The 18,485-nt window shown below is 33.6% G+C and overlaps 1 protein-coding gene across 1 annotated transcript in view; it reads left to right on the top strand.

Annotated features, from left to right (window-relative positions):
• LOC123654771 overlaps positions 1–18,485 on the top strand; it is a 213,070-nt gene that overhangs the window by 136,397 nt on the left and 58,188 nt on the right. The window contains exon 4 of the mRNA XM_045590656.1: positions 2,175–2,308. Coding sequence (XP_045446612.1) covers positions 2,175–2,308 — 134 coding nt within the window. The remainder of the gene's footprint in view (positions 1–2,174; positions 2,309–18,485) is intronic.

Genomic DNA, 18,485 nt, shown 5'->3' with positions numbered 1-18,485 from the left:
AGTCCAGTATCATCATTTCATAGCGTCATGGTCTCTGCTTTTAGATTCTCCCTGTAGGTATTTACTTGTATCCCAAGATTTTTCTCGACGTTTTCTTTTATACAGAAATAGGTATACGGTATAAGCCTTGCGTGTTTTGCGTAAGGTTTCCCGTAAACCCACTTTATTCGGAATGTTTTCTCTTACACAAATCCGCTTGTTGAATCGGGATGAAATACAATAACGATTGCTCGAACGTTTCGTGTTTTATACGATATTTGGTGGGAAGCTCTCAAAGAAACAAGAACGAAATCAAAGGGATTTAATAATAATTTTATTATTTATTTACGTGTTATCAAACAGAAACTGGAAAATAAAATCAAATATGTTTCTATTTTATACCAAACTCTTATTAAATATAAAAGAAAATTTCATTTGTAATAAGTTCGTGAAATCATTTATTATTAAGGCATCGAATTATTTTAGCTCATATATATAATATAAATTAAAGGAACCATCTTTAAGTCGAGATCTATTGGGTTTCAGTTTTTAAAAGATTTTATTATCATCATAAACGACGGAAGTCTTCATACAAATCGCTTCCGCTCCAATTAAACTTTAGAAGCAAACGAATCAAAAGAACGATTTCGCGCTAGATTTATCTAAAAAAATAAAGCAGCCCTAGTTGGCTTCAACGAACTGAAAATGTCAATACACTGCTCCGAAGCAAAGTTAACGAACATATAAAGCCAGGACTCATAGTAAATATTATCACGACTTAAGGTAAGTTTAGGGATGAAAAGAAAAATTTATTATATTTTTATTTCTAGAGATCTTACGTTTGAAGTAATACGGAACATAAAATATTTTATAAATTAAAGTAACAAAATTATATTTCACCAACCGAAACCAATTGAAAGTCAGTCGGTGGCAATTCTAATTCTAGTTTCTTATTATTTTTACTAACATTTTTTTAAATTTCGTTTGATGCAAAATAGAATTTTTGTACAAATGGAAAATTGTCAAAACTCTAATTATGTAACCAGATTATAACGCTCGCTGGTTTAACAAAGCGCCTTGTAAGAACTTAATTCGACAGTACTCTCATAAAGTACAGACAATTTCCATAATTACCCACTACTACACCTTCAGATCCCTTGAGGGGATTATAACAAATCTTCACACATGCGGGTACTTTGAGGTAAATACTTTGACCTTTCAAAAGGCACGTACGTGTGTTTGCCGATTTAGTTTGAGCAAAGCAAGAGTTTTGTAGTCTTTGTACGATGTTGAATAATGGATTATTCTTTTCAATTTTAGTTTTCTTATCCTAAAACTCTAACATATATTTCCATGTCCCTTTTCTTAGTAGCTACCAAATATTGTGGTGTTTTTTTTTTTATTGATATACAAAAAATGGCTATTTAAAATGTAAATTCACTTGAGTCTTGTGTATATAACATATGGTGTATGAGTGCACCTTTTTTGTAGGCTTAATCCATAGTTTAACATAAATTCTCACAATAATCCTAATTAAAGATCATCATTACAAACTGGTATGCAATTAACAGAAATCCTGACACGCATACAGTTTTTGAAGAAAAAAAAAAGACAACTTTGTTAAACTTCCAACTGGAAGGGCGCATAACCTAACCATATAATATTAATTATATTATTAGCGTTTGAAGATTAAAATATTCTACTTTAGTATTTAAGGATCTTAATGGTTCCAAACATAAAAATATTTTTGTACTATATTCTCGTTGACGTATTTTGATAGTTGCCTATTGACCGAATCTTTGAAATAGATAGCTGTGACATCGCTTTCTACTCTAGGTTTTATTACTACAAAAAAATTATATTCATTGTCCTACCAACCTAACGAATTGAAAACATATTTATATTTATTTTTAATTCGTTAGGTAGGCAGGACTATGAATATTTATTTTAGTCCTTTTGGGTCTCCTCACCGTTCCTCGGAGAGCACGTTAAGCCATCGAACCTGGTTGTTATCAGGTGATAGCGATCATTACTCATAGTAAGGAATATATCCGCCAATTCGCATTGGAACAGTGTGGTGGATTAAGTTCTAATCCTTCTCCTACACGGGGAAAGAGGCCTATGCCCAGCAGTGGAATATTACAGGTGTTATATTTATTTATATTTCCATAAAATAAATGCTATTTAATTTTCAGAACTCCCGCCAGAAAAGCCTTCAATCAAGGCAGAGAAGGGTTGGTACGCATCCGGAGACTCGCTTCGTGCACAATGCACGTCACCGCCAGCTGATCCGCCAGCCAACCTTACCTGGCTACTTAATGGACGAGATGTGAGTGATAATAATTTTAATAGCTTCATTTCTTGATAAAAAAAATTCAAGACAATTTTGCGTAACTTGATTACGCTGTGAGTGATTTTATTTTTTATTACCGACAACAATTTTCTGAGTAACGAAAGTTTAAGACGAGTTGTAAAAATTGTTAATGGTTTGCTTGCTACGTTATAAAAAAAACACTTTTAAATAACAAAAATCAAAAGAAAATGCTAGTGGTGTATGTATATCAACTTATGAAAAGTAGGTGATAGCTGTGATTGAATTCTTATCTGTATAAAAAGGAATTGCCAAAAGTATGTACTCGCTTAACTGAGGTAGGGCACAGCAGGAATTTCCTGCTCAAAATCTGCCGTACGCTTGCTTGTTTGCCGACCTAGTGATATAAAAAAAAACTTCCGAACGAATGCACTAAATTGAATACTTCTTTTTTTGTTTGTTTATAAGAAAAAATATATACTACAAATTTCGTCGTATCATAGGTGCAATAAAAAGTAAATTTTAGGTACTGTACAATTCCTCACGGTTAAGTCGTTACGGGTCAATATAGTATTTTATAGTATAGTCAAGTAAATAGTATATTACCGATTGGGTTGCTGGTAATTCAGCTTAATAATAAATTCTTATTCCTATCATTAACATCCTATATTTATGTAACCTTATTATCATTTCATTTTATAGTTACGATACAGAAAGCAGTGGTGTGTGTGTGTGTGTGTGTGTGTTTAAGAGTGTGCTTTCAAAAACTCAGAACAAATAGCAGTAAATCTTTCACCACTCAGCTTTAGGTCTATCTATTTCGACTAACAGTGATTGAAAAATAGCCTTAAATGTTGACAGATAAAATAAAATAGATGTAGTTTTAATTTCCTAACATAAATACGCTCGGGATTTACCGAAAAGTAATCAAGTCACGATTTTATTAAACTCTGTACACTAATCGATGCTTGAATCTTATTCAAAGTAAAACGAATATTGATTACTACAACGTTTAATCATTTTAATCTACCTCATTTGTCGGTACCATTTTAAGGTGCGACTATCCTTTATTATCAATTAGTTGCGTAGCTGATGTCAACACGACGAAGGCATGACGTCGACGTGACGTCATGACGTCCTGTGATAAATGAACCGTGTCGGCTTTCATCGAGGCGGAACAGTTTTTTATAAAATTTTTTTTTTTTTTAAACGTAATTGATAACTCGTACTTTCGAATAATTAAACGAAATTCGTGTTTTAATAAATATTAGTGGTCAGTGGTCAAAATTTAACCATAATTAAAAATGTAAAATAAAAAAAACGAAACATAATGAAAATAACCGCTTTTAAATTTTTCAATTTGACTACAGACTTTGACAATCAACAAAATAGCATCTAATGCGTGTGTGTGTGTCAAATACAAGGTAGTGTGCGTATTATTTTTTTATTGATTTAATATATTTTATGCATAATTTTAATAAAAATTTGTCAGTGGCATATGCGCAAACCGCGCGATGCCAAATTTTTTAAAAAAATTAAAAATATTAGCATTCCGCACTCCTTCTTTATATAAACTATAAGTATCATACTCCTCCGTCCGTGCAATTTTCGTAAAAAGGGGTACACAGTTTTTGCTTCACGTATTAATATATAGATAAATAAAATTATAAAAAAAATATAATATTAAAGGCATAATATATAAAAGAGGTCTTAAAATTTTAAATTCTTGAAAGATATCGTGAAGTACAGCTTAAAACTATTGTAAGTATTGAACAATATTGAGGCCTCCGCTTCTCTTCACAATACACCATTCGTGTCGAGCAAATTCAATTCGAAACGAACAAATATGGAGTGCGTCTTTTGCCGTGAAAATTGTATTGTACAATTTATATCGGCTCACTGGTTTTATTTGTGAAGTTTTATATGTTAATTTTGTTTATTGAAATATAATTTCATGCTTCGGAGGTTTGTAATCATACTAGTAATATGAAATGATTTTCTTTATTTCATTTTCGATATTCAATCAAATTTTATATAAATACGACTCACGAACTTTATACTTACTTTAATTATGAGGATAGTCTTCAGTTTCCACGTGTATTATTTATTAGAATTTTTCCGCCCAGTTACGATGAATATAGAATGATGTTTTATAGCCTAGCTTTATTGTACTGATCCCGGTAACTGGACGATGTACTAGTGTCGTGGTCTTGACTATATTATTATAGACATTTTTCGCGGTATGGGCGTTTATATTTTGTTTGGAAAGCTGTCATATTATTTACATGTCCGTGAATAGGAGGCACGTATTTTATTTACTTTATCAGTTTCAAATATGTACTTACTCAAAATTTAATTGTATTTTTCAACCGACTCCAAAAAAAGGAGGAGGTTACTCAATTCGACCGTATATTTATATATATATTTTTATGTATGTTTGGGGATAACTCCGTCGCTTATGAAATGATTTTGATAATTATTTTTTATTGGAAAGGAGATATCCCTAGTTTGGTACCGTGGTAAGGAAATCAGGATCTGATGATGGGATCCCAGAGAAATCGTGGGAAACTCTCGAAAATCCGCATAACTTTTTACTGGGTGTACCGATTTGGATAATATTTAATTCATTGAGATCTGATTACAACTTTTGGAGTAATCTTTGATAATGTGAATTTACTTGACTATTTTTTCGTCTACCTACGGTGTATTACTTGTCGATATAATTGAAGTCGGTTTTCCTTTTTTTGCCTGCAAACACAATTATTCTAGTATATTTTTAATATAAGCTTATTTTAATTAACTCAATATTAATATAATAAGGTTTATTTTATATTATGAAACACTAAATTATTTACCAACATCGTCTAAGAAACATAAATAAAGGGGAACGTCCCTTTTATTGTACTTGTCCTTCTCCGAAGCAACCGTCATCAAAAGTTTGTTTGAAAGGGTTTATTAAAGATCCGACGACATTCACTCTGTATACAAGTTTTGAGACAGTAACAGTGAAAGAGAAGAATAAAATAAATTAATAAAATGCATTTGTAACATACACACAATATGATAGTCTGTTTTCGAGGTAGTCAGGAAGTCAAACGCAAGTCATGACATAACTGTGACAGGTATAATGCCATACGTTATGTTCATTAAATACTAAATATTTTAAACTATATGCCCGGGCAGACTTCGTTGTGGCAAAATTTAATAGTAAAAATTATTTTTTTTACGTTTTTTTTAGTTTTAAAACCTTCCATGGGCCTTAAGGAACACACTAAAAAATAAATTAGCCGAACTGGACGAGCCATTCTCGAGTTATGCGCTTAGCAACATTCATTTTTATTTATATAGATAAACGCTTCACACTCGACGGCCCCCAGTAGAAATGTCTTCGAGTCCAGAATCGCACACAATATAAAAAATTAAAAAAAGCAGGCAGATTTGACAATTCCTATTATTCTTTCAGACGATTTTTTTTTCCGGTAAGTTTAGCAATTTTCGTGTATAAGGTTTCTAAAAAAATATTTTTCTCTTTTAAAATCTTTATAATTGTGTTTGCTCGCAAACGAAAAAAAAACCGACTTCAATTACATCGACGAGTAATACAGCGTAGATCGACGAAAACATAGTCAAGTAACTACGCGTTATCAAAGATTACTCAAAAAGTAGTTATAAGATCTCGATAAAATTTCAATGTGACCACATGCTTTCGATAAAATTAAAATTTATCAAAATCGGTACACCTAGTAAAAAGTTATTGTGGATTTTCGAGAGTTTTCCTCGATTTCTCTGGGATCCTATCATCAGATCCTGGTTTCCTTATCATGGTACCAAACTAGGGATATCTCCTTTCCAACAAAAAAGAATTATCAAAATCGGTACATACGGTAAAAAGTTATGTGGTACAACGTAGGTCGACGAAAAAAGCGTCAAGTAAAAACGCATTATTAGATATAACTCGAAAAGTAATTCTTAGATCTCAAATAAATTTAAATGGGACCAATTATATAATAGATTTTAATATTGATTTTCTTAATAAAAGCCACACTAATTATAGGAAGTTGTGTGATTTCTTAACCACCACCAATTTAAGTCAGCTGGTTGTCACACCTACACATTTCACAGATACCACTGAGACCCTACTTGACCTTGTATGTACGAACACTACCGTGTTAAACGTTAACGTGGACTACATATCCGCCCTGAGTAGCCACGCGTTTGTCTCATGTGTTCTAGATATCGGAAAGGACAAGCCAACGCCTAAATGGATTGTTTACAGACCACTGAAGGATATAAATATTCAAGATTTTAATGAGTCTTTCACTTTGTTGGATTGGGATATTATTTTTTCTTTGCAAAACGTAGATGAGATTGTGGCTGTCTTTTCTAGTTATGTCCTGGCACTCTTTGATAAACACGCTTCTAAAAAAGTTATTCACATAAAGAGCAAACAGCCACCGTGGATAACATACAATATCAAATTAATGATGAGGCGTCGTGACGAGGCACAAAGAAGATCTAGAAAGACAAAGCAACCCGGGCATATAATTTTCTACACAGATTTGAAAAAATATGTTAACTCGGCTTTAACTCGCGAAAAACATGCATTCTTTGAGACTTTCATTAATTCTAATATTAAAAACCCTCGTACACTATGGAGGCATGTAAAGGAATTGGTGAAGGTTAAGTCATACAAAAATTGCATAATTCCTTCTCATCTCTGTGATGTAAATCAATTAAATGCACACTTCCTTGATGTGCCAGGACAAAAAATAGCACCACTTTCAAATCTCACATTTTATGAATTCCATAGGTTTGGTGATGTTACCTTTGAGCTTGAGACTGTTACCATTGGGGAGGTCGCGAAGGTTTTAAATAGTCTGAAGTCGCAAGCGTTGGGTGTTGATGACATCTCACTGGATATGCTTAAAATGATTGCGTCAGAAGCATTACCCCATCTCACTCATATTATTAACAGGTCTATTGAGACAAATACCTTTCCTGTGATCTGGCAACAGGCTTTGGTAAAGCCTATCCCGAAAAACGGGAATCCTCTAGAAGTCAAGGATCTCCGGCCTATAAGTATACTTCCATGTATGTCGAAAATCCTTGAAAAAATCGTTCATATGCAAGTATTAAAGTATCTGGAGGTTAACAAGATTCTACCTGAAATGCAATCGGGTTTCAGAAGACACAGGTCTACTGTTGGTGGATTGATTGATGTAGTCGACAACATCATAACTTCACAGGATAGGGGGATGGGTACAGTGCTTGCATTGCTCGACTATTCACGTGCATTTGATTCCATCAATATCCCCCTATTGCTCTCAAAATTGTCCTATTATGGTTTTAGTAGATCAACAATTTCATGGTTCGACAGCTACTTAAAAAATAGATCTCAAATAGTAGTAGTTACAAAAGAGGATGGTTCTCAGTGTTTCTCTCAGTGCTCAACTGTTGGCCGAGGTGTTCCTCAAGGTTCTATTTTGGGACCTTTACTTTTTATCCTGTATAGCGCCGATGTCGTCAACTGCATTAATTACAGCAATTATCACCTATATGCTGATGATATTCAAGTTTATATATCTTTTCGCCCTTCTGAGACACAGCAGGCAATTTCGAAACTTAACAGTGACTTGGAATGCATTTCTTCTTGGTCTGATAAGAACACACTGGTCTTGAATCCTTCCAAATCAAAGTATATGATTCTTGGGTCCACTAGTCAGGTCAAAAGAATAGAACATAATATTCCTTTAGTACGTATAAAGGATAAACCCATCGAACGCGTTACAGAGGCACGTAATCTAGGGGTCATTTTCGATGAAAGCCTTCGTTTCGAAAAACATGTTAACACTACTATCGCTAATTGCTTTTACCGTTTAAGGCTGCTCTATCGTATCCGTCCATACCTTAGTACACAGTTGCGTGTTAGGTTATGCGAATCATTGGTGCTGTCTAAATTAAATTACGCGGATGTAGTTTATGGCCCTAGGTTGTTAAAGCGTTCCAAATTGGCTGTTCAACGAGTACAAAATGCCTGTGTTAGATATTGCTGGGACGTACCACCTCGTAGTCATATCACACCATATCTTGTTAAGGAGCGCATACTAAATATGGAAAATCGTAGGCGTCTGCACCTTGCTTGCTTATTATTCGATGTGATCAAGTATAAGTATCCGTTATATCTCTTCAACAAACTATCGTGGATGGGAGAGGGAAACACACAACATAAAACCAGGTCACACCTACGTAAGCTCTGTCTGCCTAGATTTCACACCGCTGCTTTTAGGGGGAGTTTCAAGTACAGCGCAAGTAAGTGCTGGAATAACCTACCTCCTCCATTACTAGAAGCGTTAACGGTCACTAGTTTTAAGAGGAAATATAAGTTACTGTTAGTAGCAGAGTTTTGCAGCCAGTCTTAGATCTTTAGATCTTTGGTTTTAGTTAAATGTTAATTTGTCTTGTTTATTCTTCTCCATCCTCGCCGCGGAATATAATAATATAATAATATGATAAGTACTGTAATAATATGATAGATTCTGTCAAAATATTCGTTAAGTGTATGTATATGCATATGTATGTGTATATGTGTGTGTGTATATGTAAGTGTATATGTGTATGTGTATGCTATGTATATATATTGTCAGTGTGGATGTGCTGCTCTCTTTTTGTGGGTGTAGGCGGTGTATGGCGGTTGCGGATGTTTATGTTTTTCTGATATGTGCAGTGTACTTGTGGTGTATGTTGGTGTCGGTTAAGTGGGTGGTTTAAGTGAGCTATAATTGTGTGATTGTGTTATTGGTTGAGTGCTGTCAGTGATGTCGCTCCAAGCGAGTGACAATGAGGAGTCACTGAAAATCAGCGTCTCACCATTGTTTGCAATGGTGTGACAAATGCTGAGTGGCTGCCTGTATTGTTCGTAATATCTATGAAACTGTATTTGTATTTTTTTTTTGGATATTTTTATTGTGAACAATAAAATATTTTTCTTTTCTTTTCTTTTCTTTCTTTTCAATTGACACACACCACTTTCAATTAAAAAAAATTGTCGAAATCGGTCCACCCAGTCAAAAGTTCTGATGTAACATACATTAAAAAAAAAAATCGAATTGAGAACCTTCTCCTTTTTTGAAAGTTGGTTAAAAAATTCAACTCCGCGTCATATCTTGATAATTATAAACTGTTAGTAGAATGATATTTTTAATTAGCATTGAGAAAAAAATACTTATACTTTTATTTTGGATGCCGGCAGCACGAGGACTTCTTTTAGGTAATTTTAATAAAACTAAGACTTTAAAAAGATCATAGAAACTACATTATCCTAGAAATAAAGAAAAGTCGCGGCTTGAACTTGTTGTATACATTGTTTTAACGACTACGCTCTCAAATAAACTTAACTACTCTTTCCTTTTGATAAAGCTTTTACATTGTTGTAGGAAGTGCATCAAATTCCTTTGTATAGTTCTTCAATCCGTAAAACAAAGGAACTTAAGTCGAGAGAAAATGCTTAACGTCTTTACATCTCCTTTAATTTGATACATATTTTCACTATATTATGCAATATGTCGGTCAAATTTAGTGCTAATTAAAATACAAATTTATACGCTATACATATACGCTATACGCTTAAAACTGTAACATCGCATTGCTGGGCTTAGGCCTCTTTCCCCATGTAGGAGAAGGATCAGAGCTTAATCCGCCACGCTGTTCCAATGTGGAGTGGACCAGCCACATAGCTAAGAAACAATTCATATTAGAAGAAAAATAAACATAACTTAGAACTGATTTCCAGAATGGAATAGTATAACGATAAATAGTAGAAAAAATAACGTAGGAAATATTAAAAAGTTCAAATGTGGTAATTTTGCTGTTTAACAATTTAAATAAAACAAATATTTTAATGAACTCATTGGGAGGTGATATCTATAGTCACAGCGCTATGTAAGCAGGTTGGTGACCGCTGGGCTGGCTTTGTCGCACCGAAGAAGCTGCTGGCTAGCTCCGGTCTGTGTCTGTGTCATTTATAAGCCAGCTGGTCGACTTTCATAGCCTTCCACTTTTCCAAGTTCGTAGCGGAACTTTGTTATCCCTCAACCGCCTCTTAAGACACCTATGGGAAAAGACGTGGTAGCTAAATTATATATATATCATCATCATTTCAGCCTATTACAGTCCACTGCTGGACATAGGCCTCTACAAGTTCGCGCCAAAAAATGGGGCGAACTCATATGTGCTGTCCATAGTCACCACACTTTGGACCACACGTTGAATGGTTATCCCGCTATCGGTCGTCTTTTAAAGTTCCAAAGTGTTAGTGGAACTGTGTTATCCCTTAGTCGCCTTTTACGACACCCACGGGAAGAGAGGATACATAAATAAAATTATGTATTTATATATATATATAAACTACTGTGTGGCTACGGCACTAAAGAATTTAGCCACCCCCTCTCTTCCCGTGGGTGTCGTAAGAGGCGACTAAGGGATAACAAGGTTCCACAACCACCTTGGAACTTAAAAAGCCGACCGATGGCGGGATAACCATCCAACTGCTGGCTTTGAAATACACAGGCCGAAGACGGGCAGCAGCGTCTTCGGTGCGACAAAGCCAGTACTGCGGTCACCAACCCGCCTGCCCAGCGTGGTGACTATGGGCAAAACACATGAGTTCACGTTATTTTTGGTGTAAACTTGTGGAGGCCTATGTCCAGCAGTGGACTGTATAGGCTGTAATGATATATATAAACATACATAGGGTTAGAGCTTAAATAGTCAACCTATTTCGTTAACGATTTGTGGGTAACTTCCCTATTGATAAAATGATCGCTATCAAGTGTTTATAACAAGTAGAAACTATAGCTCACATCTTGTCTCTCCCTTCCTCTTGAAAAGACCCACAAGAACAAACGTTGCGTACAAATATTGGCACAAATACAAATATAGTCTCAGAGTGAGTGCCGTTAATGGAACTTTAGTCACCACTAAACTAGAATAATCGTGAAATTGTGAAAATACATAATATAAAGATATTCGTTTAAAGAGATTAACGTTATAACAAAAGTAATACTAGTAACACTTTATGGACCCAGGTTTTAAACCCATTATGTTATATGAGTTTGAGAATCACTTGACCTGGAAAGCCCGAAAATGTGCACAGAATTGAATTTCCTCTATTATAAATTCAGACTTGCATATGTAGATAGTTCCGAGCGGAATTTTAGCAGTTAGCAATTAAGCATCTGGTTAACTGTGTACGTGACAAAAATTGTAAACATATTTTATGAAAATTTTATCACTGAAATGTGTTTTTCAAAAGTAAAATGTAACGTTATTAAGGTTTCCGTTAACAAATAATTCAAACTTTTACCTTGAACCCGCTATGCATCCGTCAAACTCAGTTTTATCTTTGGAATTGCTATTGGTAGACTGAGAGTTTTTCTTTTGTTTATCCGTTATTCCTGCATATCGAATATAAATAAATAAAACACTTTTCTGGGCATTGTTTTAGCGTTTTATCTTGATCTTGATTATAATTCCTAAATATTATAGTGTAATTTACAATAATTCTTAATGGGGTCGAAATCGCAAATAATAAAGTTCATTCTATCAGTTGTAGTAAAAAAATACACAAAATCCTTCACTGAAATATATGTATGAAAAATGCTCTTTTGTCTAATTCAATAATAACTTAACCAAAGACATTTATATACACAGTTATGAACAGTTTTAGTTTCTTTGAAAGTAATATTATAAGTATATGATATTTCGATATTTCAAGTGGGTACACTACAAAATATCGTAATTATTTGTTAATATTACTTCGCAAATTTTCACATTTTACTTACATAAAAATCAATATGTAAGTAACGATAAAAGTTTAGTTACAAATAGTGTGTTTAAAATAAAATAAAACTATATAGTGGTCGTCTAACGGTCGAAATTCGACCGGTTGTCAAAGACTATACTAATAATAAACAAAAGAGTTTATATCACAAATTATTTGATTTAAAACATATTCCTTAAAATCATTACACTTTTCTTAATAATTATAAATCTCTTACGTAATAAATTTCTTGACTTAATTAATTTATTAACGTAAAGTATATATACCGCTATTAGCGTCATCTTCTTAAATTACACGATTTTGGTTCGGTTTTCTCACGTTGAAATGTAGCTAACGGCATTCAGTGATAACGTAAGCTTTATCCTCGTGTTTACCTACTTCATCTATAGTATGCAACGTAGTGTTTTGACACCCAAGCCATGTAGAAAATTACATCTAGTTTATTACTGACTAGCTGACCCGCAAACGTTGTTTTGCCATATATGTTATTAACACCCTTAAATACCCCCCTCTCCTCCTTATATCTTAGCTTTATGAAAAAAAGATGTTAGCCGAATCTCAGACCTACCCGATATGCACACAAATTTTCAGAAAAATCCAGCCGTTTCGGAGAAGTATTGTAACTAACATTGTGACGCGAGAGTTTTATATATAAAAATTTTCACTGAATTTTTGTTCAATCACAATAAAATATAGCCTATGTCACTCCTTAATAAAGTAGCTTTCTGTTAGTGAAAGAATTTTCGTGTTCGGATCAGTATTTACGAAGATTACCCCCCACAAACAAACAAAGTTAGAAACTTTACCTTTTTATAATATTAGTATGGATTAACTAATCTTTTTTTTTATTATTATTCTTACAATACGTTTCATTCTTTGTAATCTAAGTATATCTCTTTAGTTTCGATACGAGTATTAACGTAATGATTTGCATCGCAGATAAATTCATATATATATAAGAAAAAAAAAATATTAAATCATCTGAAGCAGTCAAAAACGTTCTTTCAAATTAGTAAATATTGAATGTACGTGAGAATCGCCGCAGGCTAAGACCAGTTAATAAATAAACTGCCACAAACAACAAAGAGATATGGGACACGGCTTACTCATGGGCTTTATCACAATATACGGGGGTAGGAAGGCCTGAATAGTCGGTTAGGGTGTAGTAAAATTTAACAAAGTGAAATTTATTTCTATCCCACACTAACTGATAATAATTAACTAAGTCCCTCTTATATGTGTATCTGGGATTTTGTCCCGTAATTTTAGGAACGTTTTCGTGGTATTATTTTAACGATTTATGTAGAGATGACATGCGTTAATTTATAACAGGTTAAATGGACCAGGGTTATCAGAATTATTATACATATGTTAAAAATGTATTTTTCATAAGAAATTGTCCGAAACAAAGTCATCATCATTACAGCCCATACAGTCCACTGCTGGACATAGGCCTCCACAAGTTTACGCAAAAAATAGCGTGAACTCATGTGTTTTGCCCATAGTCACCACGCTGGGCAGGCGGGTTGGTGACCGCAGGGTTGACTTTATCGCACCGAAGACGCTGCTGCCCGTCTTCGGCCTGTGTATTTCAAAGCCAGCAGTTGGATGGTTATCCCGCCACCGGTCGGCTTTTTAAGTTCCAAGGTGGTAGCGGAACTGTGTTATCCCTTAGTCGCTATATTCTTTAGTACCGAAACAAAGTAAAAAATAAAAATAGAAGGATGAAGTCAATCTATCACTCACGAAGAGCGGATGTGTGATATTTTTAGATATTTTTAATTCATCGGGGCTTAAATAACGTTTAAACTAATAATAAGTATTATAATAAGAACTTTTATGTAACGAAAAGCCACCAGTGTGTGTGTGCATTAAAGTCCGAGATTTATTCTTACAAGTATAATCTTCGCATGAGGATTTTACTTTTGAAGGATAAAACTTTTATGATATACTAATGACTTGGCGAAAATAATTTACCTACGTAAAAAAATAATGATAATAAAAAAACAAAAAAAAAACATGAATGTGTTGTAATCTAAAATATGTACAACTATTTTGTACGATTTTATTTTTGTGTTACCCCACATTAGGAAATTCCAAACATTTTTAATATCATATCAAAAATCGACCGTTCCTGTCAAAGACATTCATTGTAATATGAAACTTTGAATAGTTACGGGTTTCTGTAAAAAACTCACTGTAGACGGCGCCAAGGTTCGCTTAAACCGAATATAAAATCATCATATCAAAAATTTCGATCTAGCGGGTACATCGTTCCATAGCTTAATTGGCTAGAGCACCGACACGGTCAGTCGGAGATGCAGGTTCGATGCCCGCTGGAACGGTCGATTTTTGATATGATATTAAAAATGTTTATGTACAACTATGTCTGTACGTATAATTTAAATATATTTTGTCTAATATATGATATTAAATATTAATACATATATATCTGAGATAGGGTACAATAGAAATATCCTGCTCAAAACCTGAACAGTCCGAATGGGTATGTACCTTGATCTTACAGAAAAAGTCGCTTATAAAATTATATTATTATGTAATTTGCATTTCCTAAATAAGTATTTACAGATTAAAATTACATATATTTATATACACAAAACAACTTTAAAGTTTATCGAGAAACGTAAGTAACAACAAGTTTAAAGTTATGATAGCGCGATAATAACAAATAAATTATTGTGAATAGTCACAGAGATAAGCCTTCTTAAAACTTAATTGAATCAGATAAACAAGTAAATAGCCAGACAAGAGAGATATCTTACAAATGAGAACAATTTGTTAGTGAAACAACAAAACAAGGCAGAGGTGTGCCGGGCTGAAAACTTTTATTTGTGTAGGAAAGTTTGTAAAAGGGTGCTATTTAACGATAAGAAAATTTCTCACCTTTGAGAGTGACTTGGGGGGTAGTGTGTATCCCTTTCTTAAGCTGTCGAAGTAGGCGAAGCTTGAACAGTGGGCAATAGTATTCGTTGCTGGATAATAGGTCCGTTGGCTGCGATTATGTAAGGGTTTTTGATAAAATGTAACATTGTCTTTGCTATCTTAAAAAAATATATTTTGTAGTTATTATATTTCAAGTTGTGTTTATTTTAAAATAGTATTCTTCTAACAAAATCACAGATTATGTACTTGCCAATTTGTTTGTCATTTACGGTTAACTGTTTTACTTGTATTCTATGCTATCAAGTATGATAAAATTTAAATCGTTAGCATTATTTGACTAAACCGTTGGTAGTTGGTAATGACTCTCCAGGGTTGTTGGTCCGATTCATGAGTCTAAATGCAATTCATATTTGTACAAGTATTTCGTTAAAGTAGGTATTATAATAAACTTTAACTGACATATAAGAAAATGTGTTAACCGGTATTAGCTATACAAAGAACTTAAATTACTATCTGAGGCAATTGTTATCACTGCAATGTGTATCGTACTCATATTTATTTACTTACTACTATGTGGCCCGACGAACTATGTAAGGCCATTTTTTCTCGTTAAAATTTCGATTTTCCTCAGTTTTCTTTTATACAAACTTGTCCTGACAATAACGAACACAAAAAAAAAGTTTTCCTATGCGGTAAAGTCGTCTTATTAGACTAAAACTTACTGCGTTAGATAGTTTGAAAGTTTGAAGTGAAGCAAATCTTATAAATTACAAGGACTAAATAGTAACTAACTTAATAAATGATGGGATAGCAGCCTGTTACATCGCACTGCTAGGCATATGCATCTTTGTCCATGTAGAAGTAGGTTAGCAGAGTCGTTACTCATTGAAAGGAAATTATGTGTAAACCCGCCCGCCGTGTGGTGTCGGCCGAATAGAATAGCACCACCCCCTTTCTTCCCATGGGGGTCGTAAAAGGCGACTGAGGGATAAACCTGGCTCAAAATCATCAGGGTCCTGGAGAAGGAAAACTTCATTTGAAACCCGGAATGGGATCTCCGTCAAGCTTTTGTGGCATAGCTCTAAAATGCGAAAAACTCCGTCAGCTGAACTGGCTCCACACTTATCGACTCGTCGTTCCTGTGGGCCTAGCCAGTGAGATCGAGAGAGTGGTGCAGAGCTTAAGCTAACTCTGCGTTTTCCTGAAGAGTGTCCTAGGCAAGACAGTGTCTTTCTGACACTGTGTAAATCGTCTGAATTAGACGGATTAAGGCCAATGATGATGTGTAAACCCGTAGAGGAATATGGTGATAGATTAAGCTTCTCCAATACAGTGAAAGAGGCCTTTCCCCAGCAGTGGAATATCAGAGGCTATTAGGTTCGGTTTAGTTTCTAGATTAATACAACGTACAAATAGAAAGTCTAAGGAGACTTTGTCATTTAAATTGAATAGTTTAACCTATTTCTATCTCTAATACCAACTTGCATAACTTCTCGTAACAAGTTACTTAATTTTAATCGCTTCAGATGAAATGGATCATATTACTTACTATGATTGTTATTGCACTTCAATCGGAAAACTTGTTATTACGTTCGAATTTACGTATTTATTTTTATCATCTTTTTAAATCTTAATTTTTTTGGTGTCAATGACTTTTATATTATTCTATTGGATTTTTATTGTTGTTTTAACGTAACAATTGTGTTATTTATTTAGTGTTTAACTTCATTTATTGGAGACAAATGACAACAAAATGAAGTGTTGTATGGTACAGTCTATGGTTGAGTGATAGATGACATGTTAGGGAAGGCTATGACGGAATCCAAACCAAGGAGGTTATGAGTTTGCAAGACGATCATATTGCTCAATGTAAGCTCACCCGTACAAGTATTTATTTTGTAGTAAACTAATCGCTGAAATTAACTTACTAACTTTTAGTCTTGGTTGAATACTATTTAAAGGAATCTTTATTACTACAATTCATACAGAAAAGTTAAGAAAATTTTGTTTATATTTCTTTTTGTACTTTTGTAATTTTAATAAATAAGTAAAACTTTACAAGCTGTGTTTCGAACCAACGATGGCCTTATATAAATAAAATTAAAAAATAAAATTGTACGGCTCCCATCACACAAGTGATTTCTCATATTCAGTGATTTCTCATATACTGGAACAAAAATAAAATAGTATTAACATAATAAAAAAAAAACAAAAGAACCGTATAAATAATGCGCAGTATAAACCACGCCGTGAGCATACGAATGAAGCAGCAGAAGGAAGACGAGTCGAGACGCAAGATATCAACAGAGATATTTAATAATGGAAATATGATTATATTTAGGGTGAAAACGATATGCCTCATAACATATAAATGTGCTATGGGAGACAGACTTCGCGTCAAAACGTAGGAGTGCTTTTAATAGTCGTTTTTATTATTCCCTCTCAATATCGTCTTCGTTATACAACTTTTTGATAGAAAATTATGCGTATTTTTTTTTAAATTATGTATTTAATATTAAGTTATGTATTTTTAGAGTTTTAGATTTGTACATGGATATACGTATATAAATAAATAAATGAAGTACCTAAGGTAAAATTATTAATTTGTGGAAGTTTAAATTTAAGGATTCACCAGCGATCAATTTTGATTTGTATAGTTATTGGCAAACTTCTATCGATGAAAGCTGTAAAACACAAAAGTGATGCAAACTATAACAATTATAAACAAAACACTGCGGGATGTTAAAATGATATACAAGAGATTACAATATAATATAATAACTGTGTTTGCTCGCAAATGAAAAAAACCGACTTCAATTACATTGACGAGTAATACAATGTACGTAAACGAAAAAAATTAACAAACATACTAGTCGTCACTAAGATTTTTGAAGGTTTCCTTCGATTTCTCTGGGATTTCATCATCAGATCCTGGTTTCCTTATTACGGTACTACACTTAGGATATCTCCTTTCCAACAAACCGATTGGTAAACGATGAAGCTATCCCCGAACATACATTATATATATATATATATATATATATATATATATATATATATATATATATATATATATACGGTCAAATTGAGTAATCTCCTCGTTTTTTGAAGGCGATTAAAAAAGGAATTGTCTTTCAAGGTGCCCTCCATTCAATTCACAATAATATTAATGCGAAAGTCTTCCCACGCGTATCTTACCGAAAATAAAAATAAAAAAAAAAATCTATATAAATTTTTCATAGTTCCGGTCATAATTCCGCGCAAACCCCTAACGGCATAGAGGTAAAAACTCATGCATGAGAAATTTATTCAAGTCGCGTCCGTTTCGACTCTTTGTGTTGCTAATTCCATTTATTCTTTTCTCTTCTACTGTCATTAACCTTGCTAACATCGTTGTAATATATTCAGGACGATTGGAGTGCAGTAATTTGCTTCAAATTTCAGTTAAATAAA

This window comes from Melitaea cinxia, chromosome 6 (assembly GCF_905220565.1).
Source record: "Melitaea cinxia chromosome 6, ilMelCinx1.1, whole genome shotgun sequence".
Taxonomy (NCBI): Eukaryota; Metazoa; Arthropoda; class Insecta; order Lepidoptera; family Nymphalidae; genus Melitaea; species Melitaea cinxia.
This window is presented reverse-complemented; position numbering and strand designations above follow the sequence as displayed.